We start from the raw sequence: 16927 nt of genomic DNA, 5'->3' as shown, positions 1-16927 counted from the left end.
CTCTCTCTCTCTCTCTCTCTCTCTCTCTCTCTCTCTCTCTCTCTCTCTCTCTCTCTGCCCCCCAGTTTTTCTCTATACAGAGTGTTGTGTAACTATGTATCTCAAGGGCAACACATAAGTTATTAATAAGCATTATTAGCAAATGACTAATAAGCACTTTCATCATAATTTGTGTTGGCCTACTGCATCCCACTGCCTCCCAACTCAACCATTTCTAACAGAGACGATTCAGTAAAACCCTGCTCATGGGAGGAGTAACCTTGTCTGAGACCTGAAGACTTGTGTTAGCTCCCCAAGCTGATGCCTAGGTTGTAGTTCAGCATGGGTAACACATTTATGAGGTGAACAGACGACCTGGGTTCAAATCCAGTCGGTTACACTGCAGGACACATACATTAGGCCCTGTTGGAGTACTTTAAAATCCTTCCCTCCATCCTCGCTGCCGTCCTGACATTTCATTCTTAAAGATGCACTATGCAGAAATCGCTCCGCCATTTCCTGTTGCAAAAATTCTAACAGTTTGCCTAATTTTAGTTTATGTGACAAAACAAGCAAGTACAGTGTAGAGAATCATTGTACCATCTAAAACGTTGTAAAACCTATTTTCCATAACCAAAAATATTGTACTTTCAGCTGTTTGAAGCTGGTTTACAAAACCAAAAGTAAAAGACACAGAAACTAAACTTAAGAACAGGAAGCATATAGATCTATTTCTATGCAAATTTGGTCTGGTCGCACAGAAAGTTACATATTGCAGCTTTAATGTTTATTAACATTCTCCATGTTTACATGCAATCCCCATGGAAACCCTCAGGTACTTGCTAAAAGCATTCTTCCTCCTTTTCTCCTTCTCCTCTCTTCCTTGCCTCCATTCCATCTCTCCATTCACAATGAATGTGGCCAGTGAAGAGAAACCTCTATCTGTTCTTTTATTCATGTTTTCCTGCTCAGCTTTAGGCTGGAAGAAGCCCATGTACTGTACATGTGAGCCCTGTGTACATGTGTGTGTGTTAAGAGCAGTGAAAACAGTGCATGGCTTTCTGTCCCAAGAGAGAAGCTGTCTGTTACTTCTGACAATGCCCCTTCACTACTCTCCCTCCTTCTCCCCCCACACCTCCCCCATCACTCTCTCCCTCCTTCTGCCCCCACACCTCCCCCATCACTCTCTCTCCCTCCTTCTCCCCCCACACCTCCCCCATCACTCTCTCTCTCCTTCTGCCCCCACACCTCCCCCATCAATCTCTCTCCCTCCTTCTCCCCCCACACCTCCCCCATCACTCTCTCTCTCCTTCTGCACCCACACCTCCCCCATAACTCTCTCTCTCTCCCCTTCTGCCCCCACACCTCCCACATCACTCTCTCTCCCTCCTTCTGCCCCTACACCTCCCCCATCATTCTCTCTCCCTCCTTCTCCCCCCACACCTCCCCCATCACTCTCTCTCTCCTTCTTCCCCCCACACCTCCCCCATAACTCTCTCCGTCCTTCTCCCCCCACACCTCCCAATCACTCTCTCACCCTCCTTCTGCCCCCACACCTCCCCCGTCACTCTCTCACCCTCCTTCTGCCCCCACATCTCCCCCATCACTCTCTCTCTCCTTCTGCCCCCACACCTCCCCATCACTCTCTCTCTCCTTCTGCCCCCACACCTCCCCCCATCACTCTCTCTCCCTCCTTCAGCCCCACACCTCCCCATCACTCTCTCTCCCTCCTTCTCCCCCCACACCTCCCCTATCACTCTCTCTCCCTCCTTCTTCCCCCACACCTCCCCCATCACTCTCTCTATCCTTCTGCCCCCCACACCTCCCCCATAACTCTCTCCCTCTCCTTCTGCCCCCACACCTCCCCCATCACACTCTCTCTCTCCTTCTGCCCCCACACCTCCCCCATCACTCTCTCTCTCCTTCTGCCCCCACACCTCCCCCATCACTCTCTCTTCCCCCCTTCTCCCCCCACACCTCCCCCATCACTCTCTCCCTCCTTCTGCCCCCACACCTCCCCCATCACTCTCTCTCCCTCCTTCTCCCCTCCACCGCCCCCATCACTCTCTCACCCTCCTTCTGCCCCCACACCTCCCCCATCACTCTCTCTCCCTCCTCCTGCCCCCCACACCTCCCCCATCACTCTCTCTCTCTCTTCTCCCCCACACCTCCCATCACTCTCTCCCTCCTTCTGCCCCCACACCTTCCCCATCACTCTCTCTCCCTCCTTCTCCTCCCACACCTCCCCATCACTCTCTCCCTCCTTCTTCCCCCTCACCTCCCCATCACTCTCTCTCTCCTTCTGCCCCCACACCTCCCCCATCACTCTCTCTCTCTCCTTCTGCCCCCACACCTCCCACATCACTCTCTCTCTCCTTCTGCCCCCACACCTCCCCCATCACTCTCTCTCTCTCTTCTGCCCCCACACCTCCCCCATCACTCTCTCTCTCTCCTTCTGCCCCCACACCTCCACCATCACTCTCTCCATCCTTCTGCCCCCACACCTCCCCCATCACTCTCTCTCTCCTTCTGCCCCCACACCTCCCCCATCACTCTCTCTCCCTCCTTCAGCCCCACACCTCCCCCATCACTCTCTCTCCCTCCTTCTCCCCCCACACCTCCCCTATCACTCTCTCCCTCCTTCTCCCCCCACACCTCCCCCATCACTCTCTCTCCCTCCTTCTCCCCCACACCTCCCCCAATCACTCTCTCCGTCCTTCTCCCCCACACCTCCCAATCACTCTCTCACCCTCCTTCTGCCCCCACACCTCCCCCGTCACTCTCTCACCCTCCTTCTGCCCCCACATCTCCCCCATCACTCTCTCTCTCCTTCTGCCCCCACACCTCCCCATCACTCTCTCTCTCTCCTTCTGCCCCCACACCTCCCCCCATCACTCTCTCTCCCTCCTTCTGCCCCTACACCTCCCCCATCACTCTCTCTCCCTCCTTCTCCCCCCCACACCTCCCCCATCACTCTCTCTCTCCTTCTGCCCCCACACCTCCCCCATAACTCTCTCTCTCCTTCTGCCCCCACACCTCCCACATCACTCTCTCTCCCGCCTTCTGCCCCTACACCTCCCCCATCATTCTCTCTCCCTCCTTCTCCCCCACACCTCCCCCATCACTCTCTCTCTCCTTCTTCCCCCACACCTCCCCCCATAACTCTCTCTCTCTCCTTCTGCCCCCACACCTCCCACATCACTCTCTCTCCCTCCTTCTTCCCCCACACCTCCCCCATCACTCTCTCTATCCTTCTGCCCCCACACCTCCCCCATAACTCTCTCCCTCTCCTTCTGCCCCCACACCTCCCCCATCACACTCTCTCTCTCCTTCTGCCCCCACACCTCCCCCATCACTCTCTCTCTCCTTCTGCCCCCACACCTCCCCCATCACTCTCTCTCCTCCTTCTCCCCCCACACCTCCCCCCATCACTCTCTCCCTCCTTCTGCCCCCCACACCTCCCCCATCACTCTCTCTCCCTCCTTCTCCCCCTCCACCGCCCCATCACTCTCTCCCCCTCCTTCTGCCCCCACACCTCCCCATCACTCTCTCTCCCTCCTTCTGCCCCCACACCTCCCCCATCACTCTCTCTCTCTCCTTCTCCCCCCACACCTCCCCCATCACTCTCTCCCTCCTTCTGCCCCCACACCTTCCCCATCACTCTCTCTCCCTCCTTATCCTCCCACACCTCCCCATCACTCTCTCCCTCCTTCTTCCCCCTCACCTCCCCCATCACTCTCTCTCTCCTTCTGCCCCCACACCTCCCCCCATCACTCTCTCTCTCTCCCTTCTGCCCCCACACCTCCCACATCACTCTCTCTCTCCTTCTGCCCCCACACCTCCCCCATCACTCTCTCTCTCTCCTTCTGCCCCCACACCTCCCCCATCACTCTCTCTCTCTCCTTCTGCCCCCACACCTCCACCATCACTCTCTCCATCCTTCTGCCCCCACACCTCCCCCATCACTCTCTCTCTCCTTCTGCCCCCACACCTCCCCCATCACTCTCTCTCCTCCTTCAGCCCCACACCTCCCCCATCACTCTCTCTCCTCCTTCTCCCCCCACACCTCCCTATCACTCTCTCCCTCCTTCTCCCCCACACCTCCCCCCATCACTCTCTCTCCCTCCTTCTCCCCCCACACCTCCCCCCATCACTCTCTCCGTCCTTCTCCCCCCACACCTCCCAATCACTCTCTCACCCTCCTTCTGCCCCCACACCTCCCCGTCACTCTCTCACCCTCCTTCTGCCCCCACATCTCCCCCATCACTCTCTCTCTCCTTCTGCCCCCACGCCTCCCCATCACTCTCTCTCTCCTTCTGCCCCCACACCTCCCCCATCACTCTCTCTCCCTCCTTCAGCCCCACACCTCCCCCATCACTCTCTCTCCCTCCTTCTCCCCCCACACCTCCCCTATCACTCTCTCTCCCTCCTTCTTCCCCCACACCTCCCCCATCACTCTCTCTATCCTTCTGCCCCCACACCTCCCCCATAACTCTCTCCCTCTCCTTCTGCCCCCACACCTCCCCCATCAACTCTCTCTCTCCTTCTGCCCCCACACCTCCCCCATCACTCTCTCTCTCCTTCTGCCCCCACACCTCCCCCATCACTCTCTCTCCCCCCTTCTCCCCCCACACCTCCCCCATCACTCTCTCCCTCCTTCTGCCCCCACACCTCCCCATCACTCTCTCTCCCTCCTTCTCCCCTCCACCGCCCCATCACTCTCTCACCCTCCTTCTGCCCCACACCTCCCCCATCACTCTCTCTCCCTCCTCCTGCCCCCACACCTCCCCCATCACTCTCTCTCTCTCCTTCTCCCCCCACACCTCCCCCATCACTCTCTCCCTCCTTCTGCCCCCCACACCTTCCCCCATCACTCTCTCTCCCTCCTTCTCCTCCCACACCTCCCCATCACTCTCTCCCTCCTTCTTCCCCCTCACCTCCCCATCACTCTCTCTCTCCTTCTGCCCCCCACACCTCCCCCCATCACTCTCTCTCTCTCCTTCTGCCCCCCACACCTCCCACATCACTCTCTCTCTCCTTCTGCCCCCACACCTCCCCCATCACTCTCTCTCTCTCCTTCTGCCCCCACACCTCCCCATCACTCTCTCTCTCTCCTTCTGCCCCCCACACCTCCACCATCACTCTCTCCATCCTTCTGCCCCCACACCTCCCCCCATCACTCTCTCTCCTTCTGCCCCCACACCTCCCCCATCACTCTCTCTCCCTCCTTCAGCCCCACACCTCCCCCCATCACTCTCTCTCCCTCCTTCTCCCCCCACACCTCCCCTATCCCTCTCTCCCTCCTTCTCCCCCCACACCTCCCCCATCACTCTCTCTCCCTCCTTCTCCCCCCACACCTCCCCCATCACTCTCTCCAGTCCTTCTCCCCCCACACCTCCCAATCACTCTCTCACCCTCCTTCTGCCCCCCACACCTCCCCGTCACTCTCTCACCCTCCTTCTGCCCCCACATCTCCCCCATCACTCTCTCTCTCCTTCTGCCCCCACACCTCCCCATCACTCTCTCTCTCTCCTTCTGCCCCACACCTCCCCCATCACTCTCTCTCCCTCCTTCTGCCCCTACACCTCCCCCCATCACTCTCTCTCCCTCCTTCTCCCCCCACACCTCCCCCATCACTCTCTCTCTCCTTCTGCCCCCACACCTCCCCCATAACTCTCTCTCTCCTTCTGCCCCCACACCTCCCACATCACTCTCTCTCCCTCCTTCTTCCCCCACACCTCCCCCATCACTCTCTCTATCCTTCTGCCCCCACACCTCCCCCATAACTCTCTCCCTCTCCTTCTGCCCCCACACCTCCCCCATCACTCTCTCTCTCTCCTTCTGCCCCCACACCTCCCCATCACCCTCTCTCTCCTTCTGCCCCCACACCTCCCCCATCACTCTCTCTCCCCTCCTTCTCCCCCCACACCTCCCCATCACTCTCTCCCTCCTTCTGCCCCCACACCTCCCCCATCACTCTCTCTCCCTCCTTCTCCCCCTTCACCTTCCCCATCACTCTCTCACCCTCCTTCTGCCCCCACACCTCCCCCATCACTCTCTCTCCCTCCTTCTGCCCCCACACCTCCCCCATCCCTCTCTCCCTCCTTCTGCCCCCACACCTCCCCCATCACTCTCTCCCTCCTTCTGCCCCCACACCTTCCCCATCACTCTCTCTCCCTCCTTCTCCTCCCACACCCCCCCATCACTCTCTCCCTCCTTCTTCCCCCTCACCTCCCCCATCATCTCTCTCTCCTTCTGCCCCCACACCTCCCCATCACTCTCTCTCTCTCCTTCTGCCCCCACACCTCCCCCATCACTCTCTCCCTCCTTCTGCCCCCACACCTCCCCATCACTCTCTCTCTCCTTCTGCCCCCACACCTCCCCCATCACTCTCTCTCCCTCCTTCAGCCCCACACCTCCCCCATCACTCTCTCTCCCTCCTTCTCCCCCCACACCTCCCCTATCACTCTCTCTCTCCTTCTCCCCCACACCTCCCCCATCACTCTCTCTCTTTCTCCTTCTCCCCCCACGCCTCCCCCATCACTCTCTCCGTCCTTCTCCCCCCACACCTCCCAATCACTCTCTCACCCTCCTTCTGCCCCCCACACCTCCCCCATCACTCTCTCTCCCTCCTTCTGCCCCCACACCTCCCCCATCCCTCTCTCCCTCCTTCTGCCCCCACACCTCCCCCATCACTCTCTCCCTCCTTCTGCCCCCCACACCTTCCCCATCACTCTCTCTCCCTCCTTCTCCTCCCACCCCCCCATCACTCTCTCCCTCCTTCTTCCCCCTCACCTCCCCCCATCACTCTCTCTCTCCTTCTGCCCCCACACCTCCCCATCACTCTCTCTCTCTCCTTCTGCCCCCACACCTCCACCATCACTCTCTCCCTCCTTCTGCCCCCACACCTCCCCATCACTCTCTCTCTCCTTCTGCCCCCACACCTCCCCCATCACTCTCTCTCCCTCCTTCAGCCCCACACCTCCCCCATCACTCTCTCTCCCTCCTTCTCCCCCCACACCTCCCCTATCACTCTCTCTCTCCTTCTCCCCCCACACCTCCCCATCACTCTCTCTCTTTCTCCTTCTCCCCCCACACCTCCCCCATCACTCTCTCCGTCCTTCTCCCCCCACACCTCCCAATCACTCTCTCACCCTCCTTCTGCCCCCCACACCTCCCCCATCACTCTCTCTCCCTCCTTCTCCCCCCACACCTCCCCTATCACTCTCTCCCTCCTTCTGCCCCCACACCTTTCCCCATCACTCTCTCTCCCTCCTTCTCCTCCCACACCCCCCATCACTCTCTCCCTCCTTCTTCCCCCTCACCTCCCCCATCACTCTCTCTCTCCTTCTGCCCCCACACCTCCCCATCACTCTCTCTCTCTCCTTCTGCCCCCACACCTCCACCATCACTCTCTCCCTCCTTCTGCCCCCCACACCTCCCCATCACTCTCTCTCTCCTTCTGCCCCCACACCTCCCCCATCACTCTCTCTCCCTCCTTCAGCCCCACACCTCCCCCATCACTCTCTCTCCCTCCTTCTCCCCCCACACCTCCCCTATCACTCTCTCCCTCCTTCTCCCCCCACACCTCCCCCATCACTCTCTCTCTTTCTCCTTCTCCCCCCACACCTCCCCCCATCACTCTCTCCGTCCTTCTCCCCCCACTCCTCCCAATCACTCTCTCACCCTCCTTCTGCCCCTACACCTCCCCCATCACTCTCTCTCTCTCCTTCTGCCCCACACCTCCCCATCACTCTCTCTCCCTCCTTCTGCCCCCACACCTCCCCATCACTCTCTCTCCCTCCTTCTCCCCCACACCTCCCCATCACTCTCTCACCCTCCTTCTGCCCCCACCCCTCCCATCACTCTCTCACCCTCCTTCTGCCCCCACATCTCCCCCATCACTCTCTCTCTCCTTCTGCCCCCACACCTCCCCATCACTCTCTCTCTCTCCTTCTGCCCCCACACCTCCCCATCACTCTCTCTCTCTCTCCTTCTGCCCCCACACCTCCGTATTCCTCTCGATCTCCTCCTTTAATTCCTTCTCTCCCTCAATCTCAAACCTTTACTCTACTGGTATCTGGAGGCAGGCAGGAGTGGGAGTTGAGTTTACACACACATAAAAACACACAGAGGGACCTTAACTAAACCAGTGTATAATGGAGCCAATTAGCAGACCTCAGTGAATCATAACCGTTTCTTTCAATATCACCATGGTCATTTATGGCTCATCATTCACTCCTCCGCTCTCTCACTTCTCTTCTCTCTCTTTCACTATATGGTTTGTATGGCAGTATGTGTCTGATGATGACCCTATCATTCACTCCTCTGCTTCCCTCCTCCTCTTCATTCTCTCCTATACCATCACTACAGCCATACATTCCTCATCACTTCATCATTCTCTCCTATACCATCACTACAGCCATACATTCCTCATCACTTCATCATTTTCTCCTCTACTTTCCCACTTCTGCTGCAATCCAACTACTTCACCATCACTAGTTCTGATACCAAGAATGATGACAGCATCCAAACCATCTCTGGTCATATCAGTTATGCTCCTAATAGGTTACGTCATCAATATGAGTCAACCTAATGGGTGATGTCATCAACGTTAGTCAGTCTTCTTCCCGTCAGTTCGATCCATCTGGGAGCTCAGGTTTCAGAGATAGGAGAGAAGAGACTGTTTGTGTGTGTGATCTACGGTCACCTCCAAAATGATTGCCACCCTTGATCAAGATGAGCAAAGAAGACTGTATAAAATAAATAATACAAATACTGAGCTATATTGTATGCTTAAAACATTGGAAAATGACATTATTTTATACTGATACAATTACTCAGAGATTTATTTTTATTTTTAACAAGTAATAAATACAAATCTTTAAAAAAGGTAAATGTAAAAATTATTGGCACCCGTTTTCAATACTTTATGCACCCTCCCCTTGCGAGGATAACAGCACTTAGCCTTTTTCTATAATGTTTTATGAGATTGGAGAACACATTGGGAGGGACCTTAGACCATTCCTGCATACAGAATCTTTCCAGATCTTTGATATCCTTCGGTCTGCGCTCATGGACTGCCCTCTTCAATTCAAACCACAGGTTTTCAGTTGGGTTCAACTAAGTCCGGAGACTGAGATGGCCATTGCAGAATGTTGATTTTGTGGTCAATTAACAATTTATTTGTAGATTTTATGTGTGCTTGGGGTAATTGTCTTGCTGGAAGATCCACTTGCGGTCAAGCTTCAGCCTCCTGGCAGAGTCAACAAGGTTTTTAGCTAAAATGTCCTGGTACTTGGTAGAGTTCATGATGTCATTGACCTTAACAAGGGCCCCAGGACCAGTGGAAGCAAAACAGCCCCATAACATCACAGATCCACCACCATAGGTATGAGGTTATTTTCTGCATATGCATCCTTCTTTCGAAGCCAAACCCACCACTGGTGTGTGTGGCCAAAGAGCTCTATTGGTTGTTGGTTGTTCTCAATAAAGTATTTTTTCATGGCAACCCTTCCAAATAGCCTATTGGCATGGATGTGGCGTCTAATTGTAGATTTGTAGACTTGGTGACCCCAAGATGTAACCAAGTTCTGTAATTATCCAACTGTGGCCCTTGGACTTTTCTTTGCTTCCAAACCATCTTCCTCACTGTGCGTGGGAACAAGATACACATGCATCCTCTACCGGGCAAGTTTACCCCTGTTCCAATGGTTTTAAACTTCTTAATTGTGGTAAGTGGTATATTTGGTATTTCAGTCGTTTTTTTGTACCCATTGCCTGACTTACGAAAGTCAACAACCATTTGTCTCTTTTCATGCATGGGTTCTTTGCCTTTAGCTCTCACAGTCTCACATCAAAATTAGACGTTCATCCACGTTTCTCAAAAGTCAAATATAATTTTGAAGTGTTTAAGGTTAACTTTAGGCCTTATCTCTGAAATGTTAAGGTTAGGGTTAAGTTTAGGCATTAACTCTGAAATCTTAAGGTAAGGCATGAACTCAGAATGGTTAAGGTAAGGGTTAAGGTTTGGGATAGGCTGAAAAACAACTTTCTATCACTGGATTCGAACTTGCAACCCTTGGAATTAGAGGCAGATGCCCCTCCATCATCCCCATCCACAACACCCTAGCAAAACCGAAACCTACTTGAAGGTAACAGTGCTCATTGTTGCCCCTAGTGGCTGGTTTCTACGTCATCTCCCCACATCCTCAGACATGGATGGTCGTCAAATACTGACTTGTACCATGGGTGACCTGGCTGGATGGATGACAAAGGGATTCTGCACACGTTACCACATTTTTATACCCCAGTAAAACAGGAAGCCATGGAATGCCACAATACAGTTCCGTAAACTTAGATTAATTAAAAAAAGTAGAATGTTAATGCAGATTTAATTTTGTTTGATTTAATTTATAAGAATCTTTAGGGGTGCCAATAATTTGGACACTTATCTTTTTGAGAATTTTATTTTGTACTTGTTTTTTGAGCATACAATATAGCTGTGTGTGTGTGTGTGTATGTACGTGTGTGATGAACCTTACAGCAGGCATAACTGTGAGAATACAATACGTCAATGATCAATAACATCTTGTTTGTATAGACCCTTTAACAAATGCCTTAGTCACAAAGTGCCTAACAGCTACCAGGACCTACTCCCCCACAGAGCATGGAGAGGCAACAGTGGCCATCTCTCCCTCTCCTCTCCTCTCTCCCCCTCCTCTCCTCTCTTCTCTCCCCCTCCTCTCCTCTCTCCCTCTCCTCTCTTCTCTCCCTCTCCCTCTCCTCCACTCAGTCGTTTCGTCTCGTCTCATCTTGTCTCTCCTCTCTTCCTCTCTTCCATACTCACAGGCACACTTTCTAAAACTCCCAACAGCTATGTTCCAATCAGACCTTCTGTGTTCCAAAGGCCAGATGAGTTGATAGCTGAAAACTGGAGCGCAGCAACAAAGAGCCAGCGGGATAATTCCAGCAGGATGGATTGATTTAACTGTCTTACAGTCATGATGGGCTTTTCAACCAAACCATTTTTGAGATGATGGATGTCGAGAAGTAGAACAATCCCACAATAACAGTCATATCCATACACAGATTAGATGGAATCTGAGTTCTATAGAAACATTTCAGTTTAGATTTTTTCAGAGCGTTAGTGTAGTTGCCACATTGTTCTTTGACACTGTGGAACATTGCTACATTCACACTCTGGGAGCTGTTCTCTTTTCCGTAGCCCAGCGAAGGGACGCGTTTGAGAAGTGAACAAGACAAAATTATGTTTATTTAACATAATGTTAGACAGACGTAGCTATCGGCGTCGCTCTGAGTATTGCTGCTACCTTCTCTTATCATCACACACGCGAACAAACACACACACACACACACACACAGTCTCTGGAACGGGACCAGGCAGGCTCTTCAATGGGACTCTGTAATGAAGGGTAGACAGACGATGGGACCATTCAGATGATGGTGATGAGGGATGAAGCAAAGAGAAGATGAAATATTAGCTGTATAAAACACTTGGCTGGAAACTATCCTGATCATGCCAATCAACTAGAACCACAAACTCAGCTCACAGCCATCAGCCTTATAGTGACAGTTAGTATTGAACTGGGCCCAGCTAGAATGGGCTTACTGCACCTTATACTGTGCACAAATGTACTTCTAACCACTGACCCCTAGCTTTAACGGCTAAAATAGCTTAGGGTAGGTTTTGCCCATTCTGGTCCTTTTAAACATCTAGACAAGCCATAGCATCAAATCAAAACAAATGCTTACTTACAAGCCCTTAACCAACAATGCAGTTTTAAGAAAATATTTAGTAAATAAACTAAAGTTACTGGTTTTAAACCCATGCCATGGAGAGGAGAGTGTGGTTGTGAGTGTGAGTCCTAGGATGTGTAATCCACACAGTCAGATATGGAGCAGTGGGACTAGTAATGTCACTGTTATTATCCTAATACAAACTTCTGTTCTGTCATCATCCCGACCCTAGTAGAGGCTGGGGTAAAGCTGTGGAAACATCAAGGCACAGACACTTAGTCAGGACAACAACAGCAGCAAGGAAAGAACAGCGGAAGAGACAGCCCAACACAAAACTCCTGACAGTTCAATCACACCGCGCACGGATTGGGCTGGGTTCAGAGCAGCTCAGCCACACAGTTAAGCTGCAGTTAATTGCTTCTATTGTGGAATAGTGTCAGCAGCATCCCTACAACCACAGAGTCAGCCAGAACTGATAATCCTGAACACACACTGTTTTCAATGTTATACCAGGGAGGGCCTCTGGTGAACTAGAGAAAGTGGTGAGGAGAAAATAAGAGGTGATCTGATGAGAAGAGAAAGATGAATTACGGATGAGTGAGTTTTACAGAGAAGAGAACAGAGGAGAGAGAAGAGGAGAGAGGGGAGAGAAGAGAGGAGAGAGGGGAAGAGAAGAGGAGAGAGGGGATAGGGGAGATAAGAGGAGAGGGGAGCGAGGAGATAGGGGAGATAAGAAGTGAGAGGGGAGAGGGGGGAGGAGAGGAGAGGAGGAGGGGGGGAGTATGAGAGGGGGAGAGGAGAGAGGGGGAGGGGGAGAGAGGAGGGAGAGGGGAGGAGAGAGAGTAGGGGAGTATGAGGGAGGAAGAATGGGAGGAGAAAGAGAGAGGGAGAGGGGAGCATGAGAGAGGGGAGAGGAGAGTACAAGAGGGGAGGAAGGGAGAGACAGGGGAATGGGGAGCATGAGAGAGGGGAGAAAGAAAAGGGGGAGAAGAGATGAGGAGGGTAGAGGACAGGAGATGATAATAGAGGGGAGAGGAGAGAGAACAGAGGAGAGAGAAGAGAGAAGAGAAGAGGGTGACAGGAAAGGGGAAGGAGGAAAAGAGGACAGAAATTGTGGGAGCGAATGTAATGCCAGGAGAAGAGTAGAGAGAGAAGAGGAGAGGAGAGAGAAGTAGATGAGAGGAGAGGAAAGAAGGGCTGGCTAGAGAATAACGTGCCAGCTTCGATCTAACCTCCTCCCGCGAGTTCTCTTTACCCTGTAAAGTCCAGCGGTCACAGAGAGACCAGACCTCTGTGTCCTAGCCCGTTACAGACACGGTCAACCAGCGTAACAAGGTCAATCTAATAACAACACACAATATACTTCCGATCAAATATCTGTGCGTGCACGAGGACAGAGCTAATTTCTCAGAAACAGCTTGCACACACACAGAGACACACACACACACACACACACACACACACAGCAGCGTGGTGATACAATTAACATATTTGAGCCAGTTCCATGGCAGCCCAGTCAGTGGGTGTCTGTGATATGACTAGAAAACAGATCAGCTATAGGCTACAGAACACAGAGCCTATCAGCACATGAGGAGGAATACCTAACAGCCCCTCTGAAGGCAAAACACATAATAATGTATTATTGTAGCCCATGAACTGAGAGAAAGAGAGTGAGAGAGAGCAAGAGAGAGAGAAAAATACCATGTTGATTAAATAGAGAACATCAACAGCAGAGAAACGGTCCTGTCTTTCTGTCTGACATTCAGTTAGCAGCAGGATTGTGGAGGGTCATAGATAGCCTGTAGCCCGTCTGACACACACACACACACACACACACACACACACACACACACACACAAGGGACCCTTTGTCGAGGCGCAGATCATGCTGCTGCAACCAAACAAACCAGTGCATGTTTTATAAGCTTTGTCACACACAACACACGCACGCGCATGAACACAACATTCTTTCGACAAACAGAGATATTCATAAAGAGGCAGAATCCAAAACAACGATTGGCTAGGGAAATTGTCCTGTGTGTTGTGTTCTTTGTGCCCGTCTCTCTCCCACACGTCACGTTGTAATGTAGGCTATTCCACAGCCTGTAACAACAAGCTCTATCATCAGCACCAGAACAACAGTAGCCTAGGTCTAGCTCATAAACCGTATGGTCTAGCTCCTCTAGCCTAACCATCTAAGCACATTATATGTCCAATGTAATTTAAAGTGCTAAAATATTAATTATACTAGCCTACTAGGCCTACATTTAAGATTCGTATCATGATTCTAATTGGAAAAGGCGAATGGTCCTATTCCTGTAGCTTACGCTATTTAGCCTTCACCAGCAGAATAGACAAACAGACAAAGCAAAGTTGTGATAGTCATTCATGCTGGATAGGAGCCAGGGGGAATCTCATACAAATCAATTTAGCCCAATGGGTTGGGCGCTTAGGGCAAAGACGCGCGCGCGCGCGCACACACACACACCGGTCAGAAAGTTAAACTCAGCATCGTTACCATGTGTTTCTGCCGCGACGCCGGTCCAAATCATACCGACACAGAGACAGAGCAGCGCTGTCAGGGCACCGATTCGGTAACGGCATGGTGGCATGGCTCCACACAGCCAGGCAGAGCCGGTCCGTCCAGAGAGAACTGCTAACGATAAATGCACGAGGAGAATAGTTGGGTGGTGGTCGACGTTCGATCTGTACCGCGACAGTTGTGTTCGCGCAGCAGCGATCTTCTAGATGTGACGCGCCGCTTGTTTTTCTCCTCAAAGCGCACTGTGAGGATCAGTGTGATGCTGGTGGTGGTTTCTCTGCGGTCCGTATGTCATGCCTTCTCTCGCCTGAACCCCGCAATATGCCAGGTCTCTTCTGCCTCTTCTGCCCTGATCTCTCTCTCCTCCCTCTCAGTACCAATCTGCATGCCGCTCTCTCTTTCTCAAACACACACTCCCATTCACACGCACGCACGCACACACACACACACACACACACACACACACACACACACACACACACACACACACACACACACACACACACACACACACACACACCTGAAGTTAAAAGCCTGTAATGACAGATCAATAGTCCAACAGTCTACATTTAAAGATATGTCCTGGCTTCAAATTCTTCAAAAAGCTGCCATAACATTTGGAGAAAGCTTCAAATATTCAGTGAAAATATTCATTTATTGTCTTTTCATTAGGGAGGTCAAATGACAAAAAATTTAATCAAGTTAATAGCAGAATTTGCTGTGATTAATCCAATGAATTGCAAATTCATAATTTGCTCAGATTTAGTTTTCATTTCAAACTGCAATATGTAACTTTTTGGGCCCCGACCAAATTCACCTAGAAATGTGAGTTATAGATCTTTCATTCGCATTGAAAGCAAGTCTAAGAAGCAGCAGATCTGTTCTATGTGCACTATTTCTATGCTTCCTGTTCTTCAATTTCCTTTTTGTATCTTTTACTTTCGGTTTTGTACACCAACTTCAAACAGCTGCAAATACAATATTTTGGGTTATGGAAAATATATTTCACAGCGGTTTAGATGGTACAATGATTCTCTACACTATCCTTGCTTGTTTTGCACATAAACTGAAATTAGGCGAACTATTAGAATTTTAGCAACCATGAAATCCACAGATTTCTGCATAGTGCACCTTTAAGATTTTTTATACAAAAATACATGACAAGAATATTGATTTCTTGATTTTGTCCAAAGTAAAGGTAAGCAAAATCAGGTAAATTGATAAAGCACACTTTCTTTAACCTCGATGTCAACTTGTTTTGCCATCGCATTGTTGTTTTTAGCTGTATAGATTATGTATTTTGGATGTTTTCGGTGTAGTTTGAACAATGCAATTAATCAAGCTAAAAACCATTTTTGCACTAAAATTACAAAAAGTTAACTTGAGTTTAAAGTAAGGACTTTTCATACATCACAGGGGTTTAATCTACCAACAGCCCACGTTAGTGCCTGGCTTTGTCAATAATTAGGAATTAAAACTGCTGCCGGAGACCGCTGATTGTGGATACACATTGTGTGTGTGTGTGTGCCAACAGTGCTTGACCCCTCTGCATTCATGCAGCAAATGCCCGTATCCATGGCGATGCGCTGTTGTACATCTGAAATGACAGAATGCAAAAGAGGAGCAGAGGAACACAGAAAAGAAGGTGAAGACAGAAAGTATCTCTGTATTACACTGTTTAAAAGGAAAGAGAGAGAATGAATAGAGAGAGAACTAGAAAGAGAGTTTTGGGGGTTTAGATAGATAGAAAGTGTTGGGGTTTAGATAGATAGAAAGTCTTGGAGTTTAGATACAGAGATAGATAGAAAGTGTTGGGGTTTAGATTGATAGAAAGTGTTGGGGTTTAGATAGATAGAAAGTCTTGGAGTTTAGATAGAGATAGATAGAAAGTGTTGGGGTTTAGATTGACAGAAAGTGTTGGGGTTTAGATAGATAGACAGTTTTGCCTGATGGCTCGTTGCAGGCGTACATGGGCAGCGTTCCAGGTCTCCTCCGAGCGCCGAAACCATTCATCCACCGCAGGTGCCTCGATCTGGCTCTGATGCCAAGGTGCCAGGACCGGCTGATAACCTAATACACACTGGAATGGAGAAAGGTTAGTGGAGGAGTGGCGGAGTGAGTTTTGGGCCATCTCTGCCCAGGGGATGAAAATCGACCACTCCCCCGGCCAGTCCTGGCAATAGGACCTAGAAACCTACCCACATCCTGGTTTACTCTTTCCACCTGCCCATTTCTCTCGGGGTGAAACCCTGAGGTCAGGCTGACCGAGACCCCCAGACGTTCCATGAACGCCCTCCAGACCCTTGAGGTGAACTGGGAACCCTGATCAGACACTATATCTTCAGGTACCCCGTAGTGCCGGAAGACGTGTGTAAATAGGGCCTCCACAGTCTGTAGGGCCGTAGGGAGACCGGGCAGAGGAATGAGACGGCAGGACTTAGAAAACCGATCCACAATGACCAGGATCGTGGTGTTCCCTTGTGACGGGGGAAGGTCCGTAATGAAATCCACCGATAGGTGGGACCACGGCCGTTGTGGAACGGGTAGGGTTTGTAATTTCCCTCTGGACAGGTGTCTAGGTGCCTTACACTGGGCGCACACAACTTAGCTAAAGTGGGCCACCAGTACTTCCCACTAAGACAGTGCA

General features: G+C 51.4%; 1 protein-coding gene across 1 annotated transcript in view; it reads right to left on the bottom strand.

Annotated features, from left to right (window-relative positions):
- Positions 1-14636, bottom strand: part of LOC121582683 (seizure 6-like protein) — a 38367-nt gene extending 23731 nt beyond the window's left edge. Inside the window, exon 1 of the mRNA XM_041898671.2 lies at positions 14257-14636. Coding sequence (XP_041754605.1) covers positions 14257-14350 — 94 coding nt within the window. The 5' untranslated portion in view covers positions 14351-14636. The remainder of the gene's footprint in view (positions 1-14256) is intronic.
- Between the last annotated feature and the right edge of the window lie 2291 nt (positions 14637-16927).

The sequence above is a fragment of the Coregonus clupeaformis genome, chromosome 15 (genome assembly GCF_020615455.1).
Source record: "Coregonus clupeaformis isolate EN_2021a chromosome 15, ASM2061545v1, whole genome shotgun sequence".
Lineage (NCBI taxonomy): Eukaryota > Metazoa > Chordata > Actinopteri > Salmoniformes > Salmonidae > Coregonus > Coregonus clupeaformis.
This window is presented reverse-complemented; position numbering and strand designations above follow the sequence as displayed.